Source organism: Cyclopterus lumpus, chromosome 9 (assembly GCF_009769545.1).
Source record: "Cyclopterus lumpus isolate fCycLum1 chromosome 9, fCycLum1.pri, whole genome shotgun sequence".
NCBI classification, from domain to species: Eukaryota; Metazoa; Chordata; class Actinopteri; order Perciformes; family Cyclopteridae; genus Cyclopterus; species Cyclopterus lumpus.
In genome coordinates, this window is record NC_046974.1 from 9,459,478 (window position 1) to 9,481,243 (window position 21,766).

The 21,766-nt window shown below is 40.3% G+C and overlaps 1 protein-coding gene across 1 annotated transcript; it reads left to right on the forward strand.

Moving 5' to 3' along the window:
• Positions 1-2,219: 2,219 nt before the first annotated feature.
• htr7c (5-hydroxytryptamine (serotonin) receptor 7c) lies at positions 2,220-20,966 on the forward strand. Its single transcript, XM_034541973.1, has 2 exons — positions 2,220-2,686; positions 20,228-20,966. Exons 1-2 carry the CDS (start codon positions 2,220-2,222, stop codon positions 20,964-20,966), a joined length of 1,206 nt encoding a protein of 401 aa, XP_034397864.1.
• Positions 20,967-21,766: the final 800 nt, after the last annotated feature.

The following is a 21,766-nucleotide window of genomic DNA, read 5'->3' on the forward strand; positions in this document are numbered from 1 at the left end:
ATCTAATGCAGCATGTTTAGATTAGACCTGGAGCGATACTTTTGGTAGTGTGCTCTGACATTTAAACATCAGAACATGGTCGACATGCTGGTGTAAGTATAGGTCAAAATGTAAAGAACATTTTTTTTATGTTGGTTTCATTAAGGTTCTTACTGCCCAATTAGAGGGGTTCCTGGGCTTGTGAGCAAAAGCCAGATGGATCATTTAAACATATCACCGGGGATTTTTGGCTGCAAGAGATCAAAACAAGTTTTGCATTTTGAGGTAATTTCCTCTAATTGGTTCAAATGCCGTTTTCTCTTTTGACAGACCACACCACGTTTTAACCGAGGAGCACACAGATCTGCGTTCTCAGCGGTCTCGGCGCGGTAACCTGGTTGCTTTAAAGCCCAAGACTTACCCTATCTCACAATGGAAACGGGCCTCGGGGCCAGAAATTCAGTTTGAAATGGACGCTTTCTTGTTGAACTGTCAAACGACTGCAAAGACACCCAAAACAACAACTACGAAGACAGCAAACACACAGACATGCAAAGCCACCACAAATACACAATGACCATTAAGAGATTGAAGAGACATAATATGAAGACAGAGATGAATAAAGGACCACACCGAGATGCAAAATGACCATGAAGGGGATGTCTATGTGGTTCGTCCCACAAAGATGAAACAGCTCTGTCAACAATTTGCAGTGGTATGATTAAATTGGCTGCTCTCTTTGAAACATCTCCCCTGTTCACTTTTAAAACAGGTGTAATTTAACCCTTCCACATTACAAAACCCTCGGAGGAGCTCAAAGAGACACTAACATGTTGACAGTTACATTTGCATAAGCCCTAAAAACTTGCCTCAGAGGCTTTCCTCCCTGGAAACATGACCCGTCTCCTCATGACACGCATAATATCATAATGGCTTAAAGGGACCACATTTCCTTGACAGCAGAAGGTCCAGCGGAGGTTGCCAATGGTCAGTGGCATTAATCTGATGTGACAATCACCACTGACCTGTCTGTCACACAGAGTGGTATGTAATGTTGACTAAAAGGCCGAGGCTGTGGTGGATTGCATCTGAGATGTGGGGAGGAGCAGTGATGCCCGTAAGGGAATTGTGGGAGACAGCGCTGGCTCCTCCAGAGCCAGAGGGACAAACACACCACAGCTGTTGCTGCCTGGACAATGATGCAAGCAACCAAAATCCAGGGAATATTTCCCATATGTCCTCACTTTCTTCCAGGATGATCAGCAGAGCTGCATTTTCTTTTTTGCTGTGTCTTATGTGCTTACATTTGAGGAGCCGAGGCAACCAAGAAAGGCATCAGCACAGTAGAAATGCATATTGTACACTACAAGAGAGTGGAGTTTGTGTGAGATGTTCTATTTATAAGCAGTTGATTTTTGCTTGTTTGAGGCACTGGCAAAATGCCATGGGATTAATTTCCTGTCTCTTTTTTTTCAAATTCAAGAGGCTGTGGATGGCAGGGATTTTTAAAGCAAACTTGTCTCAGGGCTTTCCAAACAGCTCATTGAGACTATTATAATAATATAGGAGAGGAGATATTATCTGAGAAATGATGCGGGAGTTTTGTGACATTAAAATAGACACACGTTAGATCGAAACGACACAAGGAAACCCTCGGTAGAATCTTTTTACATTAACTACCAAGGTGAGTAGACGCCAGTTTGGAGAGTAAACGTTAACGGCAAAAAAGCATAAATACCCCCAAAACTATTCACTGGGAGCTCCTTGAAATTACTTTGAAATCGCTGCCGTATCGCTCATGTCTCGTATTCAGTTGGATGTCTGCGCGTCCGTGATGCGTCACATTGTTACGTGCGGTTTGCGCAACGCAACTCCCACAATAGTCCATATTTGTCCTGTTAGTGGACCAAGAAACAGGCACTTCGGGAGCAGCGTTTATATTCTGTAACTTTTGTATTTTTTTTTTTTAGATTGCATAGTTTTGGAGTAAAAGTAGTTTTTCCTTGTCGGGATGGAGCACGTAGGCTACTTAAATCACTCGAGACGGATCATTGGTAAATAGAAACCAGTCGAGAACCCAAGCGAGTTGTTGGCAGCTGTGATGCGGTGCAGCTGCAGCAGCCTCGATCTAAAACCGCTGCACAGGAGCCGAGAGCAGGTTACCCATATCCAAATATGCGCGTAATTGGAGTGCACTGGCGAGGCGTCCCTTGCACCCCTTCTGAGATAACGTTGTCGTGATGTACAATACTTCGGAAATTGAGCTCACTTTTAACAAGAGGGAGGATATTTCCGAAGTTATCAATGGCACTCTGCAGCTTCTCTACAACGTCCTCGTCACCATCAGTCCCACAACCATGTGGAACGAGTCGTGCGGGGAGCAGCTGCAGGATTTCGGGCACCCGGAGAGGATCATGATCGGGGTGATGTTGGCGATCATCACGGCGATCACCGTCATGGGGAACACGCTGGTGGTGATCGCTGTGTGCGTGGTGAAGAAACTGAGACAACCGTCAAACTACCTTCTGGTATCTCTAGCAGTGGCGGACCTGTCAGTGGCCATAGTTGTGATGCCTTTTGTAATAGTGACCGACCTGACTGGGGGCAAGTGGCTTTTTGGAGAGGTGTTCTGTAACATCTTCATCGGCATGGATGTAATGTGCTGCACTGCCTCCATCATGACCTTGTGTGTGATCAGCGTCGATAGGTAAGTTGCAAAAGTTAACAACTGAAGCTGATTTGATAATGAAGCCTGTCAATTTGCAATGACACACACATTACGCATGCAGTGCACCCTGCGTATACAATGACACGTAGAAGACAAATACATGACCTTTTTATAAGCTGCTCTAAACCACCGAGGGCAGGAACAGTTGAAGTGCCAACTGAAGTAGCATAATGAATTGGTTGTGTGCCAGAGAATGACATTTAAATACTGCATTCAAGATCAACCGTTCATGTGCGTTTGAAACCACTGAGCCACAAAAGGAATACATAGACTGTGATTAATTTATAAGCTTAATTCATTTGCTTGACCTGACCATGACCAGTGTTTACTAATCAGCGGCCATCGACCTCACTGCTGATGACTTTGATACTGATTTACATCCTCCTATATTTTGGTTGAGGATACATTGCACCTGCTCTCTACTGCGCCTGTAACAATCACATTAAAGTGCTTTAGGCAAAGTTCACTTCAGAGAAAACATAACTACCATTTCTGTCTTTCTGTTCCGCAATATAAACACAAATATGAGCTTCACCATTCTAGTGCCCTAAAATATTCATTCAAGTTAGCTCCCAAATGCTCGACAGTAAGTTGCTATGAATTCCACATAAGAAATGGGGGAAGTAAGCACTCATCCCCACCCATCAAGACCCACTATCATCTCAGGTATTTTCCAGCTCAAAATGCAGAGCTCAGTCTGAAGACTTAAAAGACATGTCCACTGCTCCCACTAAGCCACAATGAAATTAAGTCAAATGAATGGTGTCATTTTTCTGCCTCAGAAAACATAATGAAGACAGAGGCTCGCTGTTGTATTGATGATCTGATTATTCCTTCCGCTTGACAATCAGGCATTATTACCTCAGTGCATTACACCAAGAATTATGCCTGTTTCCTGCTTGTGGATATACGCTGAGCAAGGGACTTAAGTACGCCTGAGGAGTTAATGATATTATGGGAGGAACTGGATCACAGATATCAATCTGTGTTACAGTGTGATTGACAGAGCCATGAATGTGTTTTGGGCTGATGAAAAGATAGGCTATGTGATTAAATCTCGTACCATGAAATCAAAGTGTGCACAAGCCCCCAAAACTAACTGAGTATTTAAAATAATTATGAAGTCAGTTTTGGATTATGTTGGTACACAAGCTGTACAGACTGCTCTGTAAACTGTTTGTACTGGTCCCCATGAAAACAGGCCCATTTTAATTAAACAAAGCAGAGTGTGTTCGGTATATGATTCACAATGGGAATCTGAAAGATAATTCATTAGAATGGTAATTGCCAATTAGGCACATGATTAGCTGTAATTAGGGCTCACTCACTGTCATTTAGGATTCCCAAGGACATGCATTGTAAAATTAGAACAGAAGGGAGAACTTCAAATGAGGCTCAGGATTGAACAGGTTTGTTTGTGAGGGTTATACCGTTCCCGAAAACTAAATGTTCTGCTGCAGAGGGATGTTTATTGTCTCTCAGACCTCCTTTAGGTTTACAGGGTGGATGATGCATGCATGTATATGCCAGTATGAACACTGTGGTGCTAGAGTATAGTGGTCCCTAGTTTATGGGGCCAATTCATGCATGGTTTTGCAGGACCTTGACAGGCTTCAATATATCCTCTCAGAGAAACTGCTGTCATTCTGGAGGAGTACAGAATCTCTGACATTCAGCATCTACTTTAATGCAAGAGTAATCAGTGCCAGATAAATACGCGTGGGCTTCTGGGGTAAAAATGATTGGTAGGCTCCTAAAATATAAATGGAAATGATGTATATGTAACACTAGATTTTGACACATGACAAGCTTAGTTAAAGGGATGCTGTAATGCACTTTTGTAAAGTTGGAGGACAAGAGATATATTTAAGGAATGGTTCAAATGGATGCAGCATTGCGTAAGCTATCTTTATATGTTAAACAAAACACTGAATCCTACATTTCCCATTTTGCCAGTCAACAGTATATTTTTGTTGAAGCACCCCTGCCTGGTAAATACTCATGTCTTCCACACAAATCACACAAATCCACACCTTTAGAAAGTTCCATTTAGAGCCAAAGAATACCCTTTTCACAGATTTAGTAGGTACTCACTGTGATGAGTAAACTGAACAATTATGTGCAAAATCCATGGAGGGCCTCTTTAAAAATGCAGGAATTAATCAAATTACCACAAACCATAAACAGGTTGGAGTAGTTGTGCACTTTGCCCAGTTGGTAATCCAGCTTTGGTCTAATCCTACAGTCTAACTGTATTGTGACTCAATTTGCACATGCAGTCATTGTGTGGCTTAATGGTGCCTTTCAAAGATATTCCAAATATTTAAACACATGTTGAATTGAACTTTAAAATACTATTTATACTCTCTGAGCAGTCCGTGTATAGTGACAGCGGTTCAGTAAGAAAAGACGTATTTCCTGTCTCAGGGATCAATGTGGGAAATAATATTCAATATTCATCTAGATTAGGGTAGTGAATATATGCAATTTAGTATTAGAGGTGTGAAACATGAATCAAATTCTCTATCATGGTTTATGTCATTTCACATCATGGTATAAATGCATATCACGATATAATACAGTCAATTTTCTGGAAAATAACCTGAGACATTTTGAATGGATAACATATCCAAAAATGAAGATGTTGTGTGAATGTTTTGATCTCAAGTAAGCAAATTAAAGTAATTCATCATATTCATACAAAAAAAGAAAATGAACAGTCCTTCTCATTGATTTGCAATTATTAACACAATAGAATAATACACCCCAAAACTCTGTTTTTGATACATTCGTATTGTCTATATTAACTTTACACCCAACTCTATTTAATATGTATTACAATTCTAATGGAAGTGAGATTACCTATCAACTTTTAAAATAATATTGAACTTAAATAATAAACTAAACAATCTTACATTAGTTCAAAATCTGAAAAATTGAACCTATTTTCTCTTTCCCGCCAGAAATATGCTAGAAGAAATCATCTACTATAGAAACAATGTCGCTAGCAACCTTTCTCACCCAATAAAAGCACGGTATTGACCCATCCTGTGGCTTGGGTCACGTCAAAATAACTGCAGAATACTCTTTAGTGGTATTGATTTTATACTGTATGTGCAAATACGGATGTGGGTGTGAAACCATGCCTATGGATGACTACCCATTCAGCACCTCCAGACCATTTAAGTAACTATTCAACACTACAAATTGAACCTAACACACCACAGCACAGACTCAGTGAACAGCAGAATAGTCCAGTCTGAGTGTTGGGTAGTGAATAAAAGAGGATCTATATATGAATGTAGGGCTGCTCTTTCACAAGATAGCCCAGTATGCAATTTCGGCTAAGGCTTATACACTTTTGTGCCCACATCCCTAAAAAGTTAGGATCTCTTTTGGCTACAGTCAGTTTTTACCTTCACTGAGAGTAATACGCTGTATGTTAAATAATTCAAAAGTCAAATATGAATGATTTATTCACAACAGTTAGAAGAGAGGATAGTCCCTTTCTGTAGTTTCTCACACGTCTAAGAAGAGCCAGCGCTGAAGGAATGGAGGAGCTTGGTAAAGCATTAAACATACAGTAGTTACATTTGAAAATCAAATATAGCCTGGCTTAACTTCAGTGAACTTGTGGAAGATGGATGGGATGTAGGCCAAGAAAAAATATCACATAACTGCAGTAATGTAAACCACCAAGGTTATGACTACAGCAAACACAGTGTAGGTGTGATCACACCCGTAAGCTTCTGCAAAGGATTTGAGGGAGGAAATCATGCTAGCTGGGACCCATAGATGGCGGCAGAATTAGCCACAGCCTTCACATGCTTTCTGCCAACTGGTGTGTCAATGATGAGCCGAGTTCACAGACAGCTCCCATATTGACCCTCTCTCCACATCTGACAATATTTTTGTGAGGTTGTCGAGTAAGTTCCTCCCAGGAGAGGCAACGCTTGGTTAGTGCAACTGGGGAACATCCACCCGCAGCAGCAGACACAGATGACTTCACCCAGCGGACACATCCTCAGGTAATGTGATGTGACGCCTAAGCTCCACTCTCTCAGGCACTATACACTTCTCACTTGTCGGGCCACCTCGCTGAAATGCGAAGGATTGGCCATCTCCTCCTCAGCCAGTGCGATCAGATCAAAGACAGTTCATGCTTGTTAAGGAATGCTAAATCTGGACAGAGAGTGTGTTTTGGTACTAAATAGGATGTTACACTGCATTCTTTAATCTCTTACAGAGAGCGCTACATTTTAGAGGGTTTAGAAACCACAAGAGACACATTTAATGTTTCAAGCCATTACAGCTGTTTCACACAGAGAAGACAAACCACTCTCATCTTTAAAGAGGAAAAAGTATTTAAAAACTGCTGTCAATGAAAACATTTCAGACCCGCATTAAATAAAAATGAGAGGAGAAGGCATTTGGAAAGTTAATCATTGATAAGTACTGCTTGTACTGTCAACCACAGCTCACTTTCTGTCCTGTTTGACTGTCTGTTTGACTTCTTATAAAGAAGCACATGAAGTGAAAGAAAAATTGTCCACCGATCATCATGTGGTCAAATAGGGTGGTATGTGTGGGAATGAAGCCAAAGGGGGTTGAGATGACTGAGAACAGAAAGTAAAAGGGAGGAGAGCAGAATAATGGCAGTGGCTTGTTGCTTGTCTTTGCAATTCATCTTGTATGGTGTAAGCAACCATTATTTGAAAGGCTTGTCGTTTGCTCATTAGTAAAACAAATATGTCCAGGTACTGGATAGGTCCATCGTGGCATGCTGCAATCAGGCCTTATGGAAGTTACCATATTTAGCAGATTTCAACGTGTTCAGATTTAAATAGGATGAAGTATATTGCAATGGATGAATGAAACATGCAATGAAAAGAAGAAAAACAACAGCATATACACAACGTTTATGCATTCAAGTGTTTAGGACAAGGATTCTCATAACTCTAAAAACAAGATTAAATGAGTGGTCCATTAAAGCTCAAGTTAATCATTCGAGCTAACTAAACCCTGATTATAAAGAACATGGTCAACATTCATAAGGAATTTAAGTTCTTGATTTGTCAAATGAAAAGCATGTCCTGATTTCCAAATAGCTCAAGCAAAAGGGTAGGCTATTCAGCGGAGGGCAGAAATGCAACATTAAACTGAATGTGATCTAATAAACAAAACAATACAAAGAGGAAGAGATCAAGACTAATAGTCTTAAACCATGCTAGAAGCTCTGTGAGGCTGTGCTTAGACCCAGTGGTGCTTTGAGCTCAATGCTAGCATCAACCTGCTAACATGCTGAGAATGACGAGGCTAACATGCCGATCTTTTAGCAGGTGTAATGTTAAACATGAGTTTAAGTTCTCAAACTTTTTATGTCACCCCTCGCCCCTCACTAAATGAACACCATTCCTAAAGCCACACACTTTGAGAATGGCTGGTACATGCTAACATTTGCATTATGATGAAATGTTAGCATGTAATCCTTAACGTTTAAACAGCGCACAGATTCATGTTTCACTGACACAAGGTCTGTGATTTCAGAGCCACTTAAATCAGATTTGTATACGCAACTAATCAGTGAGTTCTTGAACCAGATCCAGCTATGCATCATATTTGAATAGTAGTATTGATGGATCAAAGACTGAAATTAGGATATTCAACAAAAGTGTCTCACAAATTCAAATTAGGCTATGAAGAGGGTTGTTTTGGGCTGTCATGCTAGTGTTGTGAATGATTTGCAAGTTCCTTTTATTTGGTAAAAAACAGCTCACCCCAATTTAATGTTTCTGTTTTCCTTCCTTGAACTAATATCATACACCGTTATTGATGTTTTGAGGGAGTTTCCCCTGTTTTCTGAAAAGCTGGGGGGATCAAACTTTCATACGTCAGCAGCAGTATTGGTACGTTGCACCTTCCTCTGCAATTAGAAGATGATGGATTACTAATAGGTCCACAGATTGAGATCTAGGTTTTATTTTGCTTTTCCCAGGTTGTCACCCTATTTACCCAGTATATCTCTGGGGACAGGAAGAAGAAAGGGGCAAAGTTCTATAGGGCATAAATCAAACTTCGTGTTTAACATAACAAAGGTGGGGTCCATTATTCATCATGATTGAACAAAGGGCCAACAAGCATTTACCAAGCAGTGAGATAATGAGTTCCCTGTTGATGGAGTTGAGAGCGCTGCAAACACACCATGCTGTTGATTGCAGATAATATGTTTTGAACGTTAAGCATATTGCTGCTGTTGCAGAACAATGCAACTCATGTTTTGGCATTTAGTTCAACTGTGAACATGAACTGAATATTTATACAGCCCATCAAATCCGGCATAAATGCTCCTGTACACTGAGTAGCTAAAGGGATAGTTGCGATGTTTTGAAGTGGAGTTGTATGAGGTACTTTCCATAGTCAGTGTATTACCTACAGTTGATGATTGGCATGCCCCAGTTTGGAGAAGCAGAGAGAAATGTCTGCATGGAACCAAAGCACTGTACTGCTGTGGTTGGATGCAGCAGCAAAACGTATTTCAGTCACCTAAAATAAAGGCCCACCTAAAAAAAGAAACTAACCGACCGCGGTAGCGATAGACCACCTACTCCTGTGTTGTGAAAGGGAAAATAAATAAAAAGTTCCAATGGAGTATGCTGGCTTTAAAGAGAAAATGTGTGATGTCTTCAGTTCCCTATCAAAACATAGACTGTATAGCTGGCTTATGGCAAGGTAAACCTGCTAAAAAATTCTAAATATATTGTACACACAGGTAATACACTGACTATGGAAAAGTACCTCATACAACACCAGGTGAAAACATCCAAACTATCCCTTTAACTTGAACCAGTGACCAACCTTTTGCATCCTTGTGTATTTATGTTTAGAGGGAGCATAAATACAAGGGCTTCTATTTAAGTATACTTAATAGGATACTGCAGTGCTGTCAATGGCAACGGCTCATAAATGCAATCCCTTTAGACATGCAGACATTAATTAATTGCCTCATATTTCTCCCACTGAGACATCACTCTTCTTATATATTCACTGCTGTGTGTATAACCTATACTGTCAGATAATTCTAAACTCATTGATGTACTTACCCCCAGTGGTGCTTTGTTAAGATCAGCCTGCTAACATTCTCAGAAGGGCAATGATGCTGATGCTGCTGCTGATACTACATACTGATATTCAACATGTTCACCACCATCAGCATAGTTTAGCCTTTTTACACGCTAACATTTACTAATCAGCACTAAAGACAATTCCATAAAGCTGAGGCTGATGGGAATGTCATGAGAAATATCAAGGAGTCAATAAAATCATTGGGAAACATTGTCTGGGGACTTCAAGTAGATGTGCTGTATTTCCCTGGATAACCGAGAACTGCGACATGTTGGTGGCGCTAGATAAGAAGTCAGGGGATCACTCAAGTCAGTAGGATTCATCCTCTGCGGACCATGAATACCTGTATAAAATGTCACAGCAATCCGTCCAACAGTTGTTGGGATATTTTAGTCTGGACCAAAATGGTGGAACGAACGACAGACCAACATTGGCATCCCAAGAGACATGTAGCTGGTATGGCTATTAATATTAGCTTGCTAGCTTAGAACCATTTGCCAGTTTTGGTCAATTGTGTGGGTGTCCATGTGTTTGGGAGTATGTACACAGTGAATTATCCCCAGTGAGATGAAGGAGGTGTACTATATTTACTTTGCTGTGTACATTTGAGACCCCTCATTAAAAGAACCTCAGGTACTTTTCTTCAGCTCTACTGTAGCTCTTAAGAATGATACACTTTCATTAATTGTGTCTACATTAAGCTCATTGCATTGTTTAGCATTTTGACTAGATTTAATGTTTCTAACTCATCATTATGTGCACTGCTTTGGCTACACAACAGTGACCTCTAATTCACCAGATCAGTATTATCAATATTATTATCTTGTTGTTACAGCTGTGCTTGCTCACCCATAATGGTATTTTGTTTGACCATCTGTCAAATTAGTCTGCATGAAGATGAATCCTGGAAATTAACAAACATGATACATCTACTGTAAATGTGCTTTGCCAGTAAAAAGATAGTTAATAACTGAGTTATGTTACGATAACCAGCAGTGAAATTGCTCTTGTAATGAATATTCCTGTCATCAGCCAGAGTTGTGTCCGGGTAGTGCACACTGTGCTCAGAAAGGAACATCAACCTCCATATCTTATGTTCAGATACATATCAACTGGTGCAGAATCAAATTATTTTATATTCACTTTCTTCTCCTGAAAAACATTAATATTAGTCCTGCTGAAGTAAGAATTAAAGCAGCTATTATCAATTTTAGCTTGAATTATACAGTATTCCCTTTGTGTACTTGTCTATGTTTTTAAATCTAAATGGTCCTTTATACAATATTACTTAATTGTTTGATTTCTAGGTTGCATGTTTGCAATTAAAATGACACACACAATATCTGGCTGAAAGACTGAAGGCATACTGGAGATCCAATTACGCATTTAGAAGATCAGAAGGTCTCAAATCTCGAGTTTTGAGAACCAGAGAACACACAAATGCAGGAATCCTCATTTTGTCAATAATTAATCAGCTGTTTTTCTTTTTTCTCATATGATATTATTGCCACTTGGATACATTCCGAGTAAAAGAGAAAACTTGTACATATCTGCTTCTTTAGTGATGTTAAATGACTATTTATACAGTGATGATAAAAACCTTGATATAATAAAAATGGTTATCTTTTTACTTTGGGGAAAAAGCTTAATTTTTGGTTTCATTGAATGCCAATAATTTTGGTGATTGACGAGTAAACTCACTGCAATTAGGAATAATGACCCTGAAAACCTTTTGAAAGATCAAAGAGGGTCATTTTAGCTGAGGGTTGGATGAAGTGAATTTAATTAGTGGAACTTACTATCCATGAATTGTACAGGTTTAAACTGGGTTTTGGGATTGTTTGTACATGATTGTTATTGTTTTGTTTTGCCTCTTCTTAACAATGGATATGGGAAATTGGCACTTGAAAATGATAGGTTATATAAAACACATTCGAACCTTGATGTACTACATAACGGATACTCAAATGTACTATGTGTGTGCACAAGATAAAGCGTTCATAATAATACAATTCAGCAAGAATACAGGTATCTGTCGCATTGTCTTGCCCTTAGCTTGCCGGAGTTTTGAAATATCTTTGATATTTTCATGTCCCAAAAATCTTCAACGTTTGCATTAATGTTACACGGTAGTGTCTAGTGAATCAGGAACAAGTTAGATACAACTCCTCCTCACTGTCCTTTTCCATTTTCAGAGTCACGAAATGATGACATATAATCGACCGCACAGCTACTTCAGCTACTCTAACTGCTGGCTCGATGCCAAATTGTAAGAAAGAGAGTCGGCTCAGAAAGGAGCTGCCTGTGGTATCCTTGGTAACTGAAATTGTTCAACATTTCTTTCTGAAAGGTCAGAAGTAAAATGGGAGGAAGAGGGGAAATAGATCCCTCCCCCACATCTGAGACTACCTCTAAGCCTATTTAATTTTCGAGGTGTCCTTTGAGAGAACGAGTGCCCTCGGTGATAGAACCAAAGGGAAGGTGACTAAGATGGAGGGGCTCTTCACATTTGCTCTCTCACATCATCTTGACAGGAAAAAGAGAAGAAGATAGACTCGCTGGCACATATTTATTCATCTTCCACGAACAGACTTGAGTCATTGTATAATAATGAAGAGAGAGTTAGCACACTCATTAATATTAGCGTGAGCGTTTTGGGATATCACTAAATGAGTTTACAGAGTTGGGGCTGCTGGAGGGATGCTGACCACTACAGTAAAGGAACATTTTGGTGGACAATAATAGCACTCCACATGCCATGTTACATGCAAATTAAAGATTATTCCTGAAAATATCCCACTGAGGCAGTGGGATGGATGTAGAAGCGCACATTACATTTTCCTGGTAGAAAGAGAGGTCTATATAGGCTTTGTATCTGCACCACACATATGGTCACCATGGCTGCCACGATAATGGAAGTGCATTAAAGAGCTGACAGGAAGCAAAAGGCTAAATGCATAATGGGCAGGCATGAAATCATTCAGAAAGTATAAGTAAATGGTATGACATGGCAGATGCGGAAAGCTTTTCTTAACTTGTCACATACTAAAACACATTCATGAAAGACCACTGTCTAAAACATTACATTACATTACATGTCATTTAGCTGACGCTTTTATCCAAAGCGACTTACAATAAGTGCATTAAACCACGAGTCCAAACTCAGAACAACAAGAATCAAGCAAGTACAATTTCTTCAATAACGTTAAACTACAGAGTACTATCCGTAAGTGCCATTTAAGTGCTACTAAAGTGCTACTAAAGTGCTAAACAACAAAGTGCTATCCGTAAGTGCCATTTAAGTGCTACTAAAGTGTTAAACAACAAAGTGCTATCGGTAAGGGGCATTTAAGTAAAAGACCAGATACAAGGAACAAAAAATATATTTGTGACTGATGAGTTTCCTAACAGTGCTGATCGAAAAATGTAAGTGTCTATGTTCAATTCAATTCAGTTTATTTTGTATAGTATATATCACAAATTACAAATTTGCCTCAGAGGGCTTTACAATCTGTACACATACGACATCCCTGTCCCAGGACCTCACATCGGATCAGAAAAAACTCCCCAAAAATAACCGTTCGCAGGGAAAAAAGGGAAGAAACCTTCAGGAGAGCAACAGAGGAGGATCCCTCTCCCCGGATGGACAGATGCAATAGATGTCATGTGTACAGATGTCATGTTGTCTATGCAAATGTAAATTTGGTGTTAACCTAACTATTTTTGCTTATATAATAAGTTATATAGAGTCAGGGCCATGCCAATTTAGGTTGTGACCAATTTGCTCTTGCTCCAGAATATTAATTCCAAGAAAAAGTAAGACATGAGAAAGAGTGGTCTTCGTTTAATACAGAAGAACTCATTACACGAGACATAACATGTTCATTTGCTGCCTAAACCGAACCACAGACGGGACTCAGGACACAACCCCGGTCTCTGGAGTCAAAGTCCTGCACTTTGAATGTTCGACATAGTAGATAAATGTAGCGATTTCTTCACTAATGTAACACCAACCTAATTGGGAGGACTCAAATAAATTGGCAATTGGCATGAAGGAAAAAAAAAGAGCAAAAAAATAGGATTTTTTTTAGCTCATCATGTTTTCTTTCAACCATAATGAAACCAAAGCCCAGCCCTTTAGTTGTCTAACCAAACATTTAACTGCATAATCCTAATCTCACAAATATTCTCGTCCTGAAGTACTGTGTACTCTAGAAAAATATAGTTGGATGATTCTGTTCAACTCAGTTTGTTCAAGCCACAGATCAAGAGATAGAGTGTGAGTGCTTTTGAAGTATCTTGAGGACTGGAAGCGCAAGCTCTCCGAGGCTGCTATTATCAGAATGAAGAGGGTGAAAAAAAACACCCGTGAAAGATCAGGGCCAGATGATGCTGTCAGAGTCCGCTGGGAAAGGAAGTCCGAAGAGTGAGCCAAAAAGAGAGAAAAACGTTAAATAATGTGTGTGATGGGAATTGTGTTTTTCTTTCCCCTTTAAACTTGAGATGCACATATTTATTTAGCTTTGCAATACACACACAAACACACACACACACACACACACACACACACACACACACACACACACACACACACACACACACACATTGTATATATAGCATGGCAGCTCGTATTTCTAACCTTGTATTGTTGGAATTATGTGAAGTGTCTTTGAGTATTATGAAAAGCGCTATATAAATTAAATGCATTATTATTATTATTATTAGATGTTGCTGAATTTGTTCTTTGTTCTGTCATTTGTTCATAAGGTGCTATTTGTCCTGCAGCATTCAGTAGATGCAGGATGATGGTGCACTAGAGGGGTCAAAACACTGATCAGATGATCTAAGAGTGTCTGAAACTCATGCACCCGGACACACCTTTCCGACGTTGGAATTTGGACAATCACACCCACTTTGGGCAGAGATTGGCCAAGTGTGTGGAAGTGAGAGGGTAATACATTATCTTATGCACAAACAAGTGTCACGGTATGATTGCCTCTCACGAATGATTTTGTCCTTCTCATTTATGATTATTGTGTCTCAGCCCTCACTATCCTGTCAGGCTTTTCAAACTTCCTGCCAGTGGGTCCGGTCTTTAACCTTCTGTTGTGGTAGGACTAGTTTATTTTTAGGACACCCCACTGTTAAGTCCCCTTGCTATTTTGTGGAGGGTTGATCTGCTCAACAAAGTTGTGATTGCAACATTGAACTACCTTATTTTGTGTAGCTTCGTTTATGTGTAGCTTTTTAGTTGCCATTATCTTCTATTCTATGACCCGGTTCTCAATAATCTGAAGCCTGTATAGAGTATTTGTAGAGTATTTGCTTTGTTTTCCAAGGACACCCTGCTCTAACAGGGATAGACATGCTGGCTTTTTGAAGGGGAATCCATTTATCACTGTGGCACTAATGGCATGCCCATCATCTCTATTGCTGTGAGAGTCAGTAAACACCCGAAAGGGACAGGTGGTGTGCTGCGTAGAGACCATAAAATATCCACAGTGCTGCTTTACAACAATTAGGAGGAAGTCAAACAGACATTATAAAGGTGTCAGGCCTGCAAGTCAGTTGAGCGGAAGCATTGTTTCTCGGTGTGCCTTTCAAGTAACCGCAGTGATTCTGTAAATAGCTCACCTTTATGGAGAACTCACGACTCCCAACATTATTAGGAAGTGTGAGAGTTTTTAAATGGTTGTCAGGGATGCCATCTGTGGGCAATCGAAAACCAGAATTATATAGGGAGCCCACAAGTGCCTAGAGATTGTAAATCATGCTCAGGATTAAAGATCATGTTGTGTCAGACATACCCCTTAAAGTAGTTGCTGTTATTGTCCTTGTAGGATGTGTTATTGTCCTTAAAGAAAAATTCAGCAACCATCAAAATACACCATTGATATATTGCAATTCAATATAGTATGTAGATCAGACGTGAACCAAGAGGGTGGAGCTAACTACAATCAAAGTCTAAATAAGACATTTTCAAATGTTAACTTTAACGAATTGAAAACAGACTGTTTCATGGTAATCTGTTCGAAAGCTGTGGAGAAATTTCAGTCTGGACCAACAGCCCAACACTTAGAATTCTGTAGTCACATCCTCAACGTATTATTTCATCAAAAAGATTGATTGAGCATGGAATAAGTTCTTAGTCATCATAAAGTATACACAATTTTGACCTACTCGCTTTCTGATAAACACTTCTTCTTTTGCGTCACTTCCCAAGCATCTTCTTCTATATGTCAGCTAAAATAAGTGCCAACACTGTTCACAGACTATTTGACATCAGTCTGACCTAAGCTGGCAGTGCTGTGGCTTCTGGTAACAGACAAATGTGAGGGATGAAGTACGTCTGTGGGATGACTCAGTTTGGCTTATGTAAGAGTCTATTAGAGATGGTTTTTTTAACTATGGCTGCTATTTTACTCACTCATTCAGCCTTAAAGACGGCAGAAGTCAGAGAACAAAACAGAACCTGACTGAAACCGGTGCAAGTTTGTTTGATCTGAAAGGAGTACGGCAGAATTCTGTGTTGAGTATGAAACAGATGGGATTACTCCTTTGCTTTGTTGAGGAGGAAATTACAGCTCCGCAGTGTGCTCCGTGAGAGAAGCAGCTCAATTTATGTCTTACGGAAGTTCCTCAAATAGAATTGGAGAGCTGAAGCATTCCTGTAGGACTGACATTGTTGTCTGATGTCGGAGAAATCCTAGAACTCTCTCTAGACTGACTTGATCCTCTTCAGTCTAGGTCAGCTCAGAATAAATACTGTGCGGTTATATTCTTTTTGAAATGAACACTGTTTCATATTTGTTGTAATTCATTTTTAACCCAAAGAGATACCTAATTGGTTTAAACTTTAGGGTTATTCAGGGTTGGTATTACTAGAGAACACAGAGTGAAGAATAGATAGGGTATTTTTGGACCCCTCCCCCCCCCCTCTTTTTAAGTACTCTCATTCACTTAATGTAAAATACACCAAGCATGAATGCAGTGAATACACACTACTGACTGCTGGATAATAAAGCAGACAAGCTACACTCAGTTCTGGAACAAAATGCTTTGATTACAGGCGACGTCTGCATCTCTGTGCCCAATTCACTCACACAGATAGACTATATAAAAAAAATTACTTTCTGCCTAAAATGGGCAACACTTCCATTTTTCCCAGACTCATTATGGATTGCCTTCAAATATATGACATAGGAATTCTAAATGCCTCAGTGAGATGAATGAGAGAGGATTCTCCAGAGTTTCTGTGGGGGAAAAAAGTAATTCGACAAGACTTTCCTCACGGCCTGTTACTTTCTTTAGAGGAGATCCTGTTCTAAATGTACCACTCCTCGGCCCAAACAACTGCAGCTTAGTAAATATTTCACTGAGTATCCCCTCTCAGACATAAAAGGTTTGATTGGTGCTCCTGGAGATGACTGACGACTGTTTGCTTGCAGTGTTTCAGCGCAGAAAATAGTTCACTTTACTGTGCCCTAGCTGGTAGCCTAGCGGAAGTAATGGGACTCTGCATTAGCTCGGGCACACTGTTTGTCAGTGGCAGGGTAATCCCCTCGGGCTGCTGGGACTGTGGATATGTCGCAAATCCTCCAGAGATATGAAAAAACACACTCTAAACTCTCCATGTGTGTCACTGTTACTGTTTAGTGATGTGTTCTGGGAAGTGATTATAATCTATTGTCACAGTTTTTTTGCAAGATTATGTGCTTCCTCTGAGGTGTGAGGTGTGTTTTTAAATACATTGTGAATTGTGTAAAATATGCGACAATTTCATATTTATTTTTGCCTTTGGCTCCAATTAGTTGCACATTGCAGATACTGTGCTGAACAATTATGTTCTTTTAAGGTGCTATAATACATATTTCTGTGAATGGATTCAATGTTAGGTCGCATGTAGTGATGAAACCACAGATAATTATCACCTGATTTTATAGTTTTGAGTCACTCTTTCATTAGTGTTTTCAGATGCAACAGACAGCTGTTTTCAGGTAAAAGGCTCTTAAAACCCACTGCAAAACGCTCTCTTTGCTGCCCCCAAATGGCTATACAATCGATTATTGCAGCTTTAATATTTCTTCACTGATTTATTTAGCATATAATAGTTGCATTCAATTATTTTGTTTATTCACATATTGTGCATATTTTCATGTGTTTACTTAGTTGTCTAAACCTTATTAGGCCGAGTTCCTTATTATATTCATGTATGCTGTATCCTGTCACTGGCTCTCTGGGGCCAGGAGAGGTTAATCCTTTTATGTCCAAATGAACAACATAACACCAACCGGATGTCCCATAGATGTTTGCATCAATTCATCCTGCTAACAACTAGCAGAGAGCTGTGTAATGAAGTGTTAAAATGTGTGCTGTCTTATCCAACCTGGCAGTTGATTGTCTCCAAAGGATGGGGAGAGGATTTTGTTCTTCAACAAGAGTGCGTCTGAAAACCGATCTGCTTTCTAAAAGGCTGAAGATGAGTCATCGGAGGCTGGAGAGCTGCCCTCCACAGACACACAAAGAAGCACCACAAGCACCTTCCTCATTATTGAATAATGCATTCAGAGAGGAGTGTGGTATTACTGGGTCTCCATTATGTATTCCTAAGAATTCCCACAGCATGGAGTGTACCCATCTCAGGATCTGCCTTCCATCTATTTGGCATCGCTCGCTTGGATGGGTTCAGCCCTTCCGCAAAGCTTAAGTACATATTAAGTGAGGGGTGTTAACTAGGCAGAGTAGTGGTTGGAGGGATTGGGGGTTGAATAAACAGTAATCGTTACGTAATATTCAGTGAGCCCAACTAATCTGAGCCAAGGGATCTGTAAGAAGGATTCAGTAATAATGTTTATAATGGTTTAAATGTGGACCACAAAGTCACTGTAAAGGTGTCTGATATGTGATGTCACTTATATCCAATACCAAATTCATTTTTGATTGAAATTATTCAAGCGTATTTGGCTTTCTTTCTGCTTTTGTGTCTCATGGTCATCTGTGCCACCACTCGTCCACTCAAGCTGCCACGGGCTACAAAATAATGACACCTGTCTAAAATAAATAATGGACGTTTTACTTGTTGTCATTGCAACGCTGACAAATTCTGATATGAGGGGCATGTAGGTCACATGCCGTAAGTGACCATCGAATTATACATGTTGTCCAGATAGGAAATGAAAAGCTTTTTAAGCTGATTAGAAAACATCAGATCTGTGTCAGATGTGTGACAAGGTCGGGGGTGGTGCAGCGGGAATATAATAACAGAATGCTCTTAGCTGCAGTGCAATTGTAGCCTTATTGTCCGTTCCAATTGATTCTTATCTAGATCAATACCACTTGCACCGTGTGTTGTAATTTGTTAACAATCTACATTTTGCAGCAGTACACTATTTTATAAAGACTTGTACTATTTTGGATTAGCAAACTACTTTGTGTTGCTGTGTACTGTGTATGAGCAAACTTTAAAAAAACACTGGAATTGATTTTCCCAAGTTTTTTGGCATTAAGCCTGTTTGACACACAACGTTTTTTAATTAATGCCTGTCCTTTAATCTGAATGTAACATAATATTAAGTACAGATTGTACAACATCACATGGCATTTGTCACAAGCACAATACTGTGCTTTATAAATGTGTAAACTATCAGATCGGACCTCAAGTTGTATAAACTAAACATCTAAAAGCCGTTGATAAAGTGAAAAAACCCTGCAAAAACTGAATTTGATGTCCACAGTGCTGATGGCATCGTATCACTGATGGGCGCCAAGACGAATTGGCCAGTGCTCTGTAAAGCTTTTTATCTTGAGATTAACAATAGAGACGGAAAACAGAAAAACAGCCGGGAGTGTCAAATATACAGCTATCATCAATGACGCATGAGATGCTGATGGAGGCTGTCGGCTTACAGCCACAACACATTGAGATGTACACACAGATTGATCATTTTGTGAGAATAGTGGCTATTTTCACAGTATTGTACGAATTCAAGCCTTTCACACCTCACTTTATCTTTATTTTTCTGACAACTTCAGCTGCTATTTGAAACTACTGAGCTGCCCTTTGATTGATAGCTCCCTCTCTACCTGCTAAGCTCCCCCAAAGCCCCCAACCTACGCACCAAAAAAAAAGAAGAAAGAAATGTCAATGTATGTGAGGCTACAACACAGCAGTTTCATCTCAGTAAAGACAAGCAGCAGATTTATGTACTTCGGCTGAGTGTCTGGCTGCATTTTTACATGCGAGTTATTATTTCTGCAATGATAAAGCTACTGTGCTGGACAAGGTATTAAACGGTTATAGGGAAAACATCAATGTAGATTCAACTGCTTTTTGTCCCATATGACAGAAATCTGCCTGGAGGTTAGCACTGATAATTCTTGTGTGTCCTTTCCTCACAGATATCTGGGGATCACACGGCCTCTCACCTACCCAGCCCGGCAGAACGGTCAGCTAATGGCGAAGATGATCCTCGGAGTGTGGCTGGCCTCAGCATCCATCACCCTGCCACCTTTCTGTGGCTGGGCCAAAAACGTCCACACAGCCGGTGTGTGCCTCATTAGCCAAGACTTTGGCTACACCATCTATTCCACAGCTGTAGCCTTCTACATCCCTATGCTGGTCATGCTGGTCATGTACTACAAGATCTTCAGGGCAGCTCGCAAGAGTGGCGCCAAGCACCGCTTCACCGACCTCTCGCGCCGCGGGCGCCTCGAAACAGTAACTAATGAGGCGCTGCGAATGCAGGGTCTAAAGCCACCCGGTGTGGTGGAGGAGTGCGCGGCCTTGTCGCGCCTGCTAAACCGTGAGCGCAGGAACATCTCCATCTTCAAGCGGGAGCAGAAAGCAGCAACAACACTGGGGGTGATTGTGGGGGTCTTCGCTGTGTGCTGGCTGCCGTTCTTCATCCTGTCCACTGCCAGGCCCTTTATCTGTGGAGTGGAGTGTAGTTGTGTGCCCATCTGGCTGGAGCGCACGCTGCTCTGGTTAGGCTACGCCAACTCCTTAATGAACCCCTTCATCTACGCCTTCTTCAACCGAGACCTGCGCTCCACTTATCGTGACCTTCTCCGCTGTCGTTATCGCAACATCAACCGCAGACTGTCTGCTGTGGGCGTGCATGAAGCTCTCAAGGTTTAAAACAGGGTACTTCAGCAGCACACATATCGACTCTCAAAATGTGGGATACGGCGGCCCTGTGCTTGAGCACTTAGTAATCACAAGTCGACGTGTAGCCTCCACAGCAGGCCTGTAGATAAGACAAAGACCGGCAGAATGGGAGTCGCTGATGGTGGCACTCCGGCCCCTCTGCAAAGGCAGAGCGACAGCACGATCACTTCATTTTGTGTGTGACTCAGTCATTCTATTTTGGGAAAGAAAATCATAGAGCATATTTGATGGGCAATTCAAGTCGACACTGCTTTTGTGCATATGCCACAATTCCGTCCTGGCTCTGGATTCATGGAAGGATAATGTAGTGACAAAGAAAATTACATGTGAACACAATCAATTATCCTGGGGCTTTCAGAGTGAATAGAAAGTAAACAGATTTTGGTTTGATTAGAAAAAAAACATTTGTTATGTGGCACAGTGTTTTGAACATCTTCATCCAAAGACACATTTGAGCACATCCCAGATTAATTTGACACTTTGAGATTTATTGTGCTTTGTGCCAGGTTTTAATATTATTTATATCATTTCATCTCCAGTCATATTTTTCAATTTGGTCCTCTCACTAAATTTAACAGGAGCACCTTCAATCTTTCACAAATGTTCAAGATGTGATGATGACAAGGGAATGAAGGTGGGGTGGAAAATGGTGTTAAAATGAAACATGAAGGGAACATTTCCATTCACATTTCAGTGTTAGTTGTAAAAAATAAATAAACTGAAAGTGGTTTGCTTAGTGTCTGCATGAAACATATGTGTCTTATATGCCA

Bases quoted from the DNA above. Each gene is read 5' to 3' on its own strand.
- htr7c (XM_034541973.1), top strand. From the start codon at position 2,220: ATGTACAATACTTCGGAAATTGAGCTCACTTTTAACAAGAGGGAGGAT. The intron at 2,687-20,227 runs GTAAGTTGCAAA...CTTTCCTCACAG, and splicing joins TGTGTGATCAGCGTCGATAG to ATATCTGGGGATCACACGGC.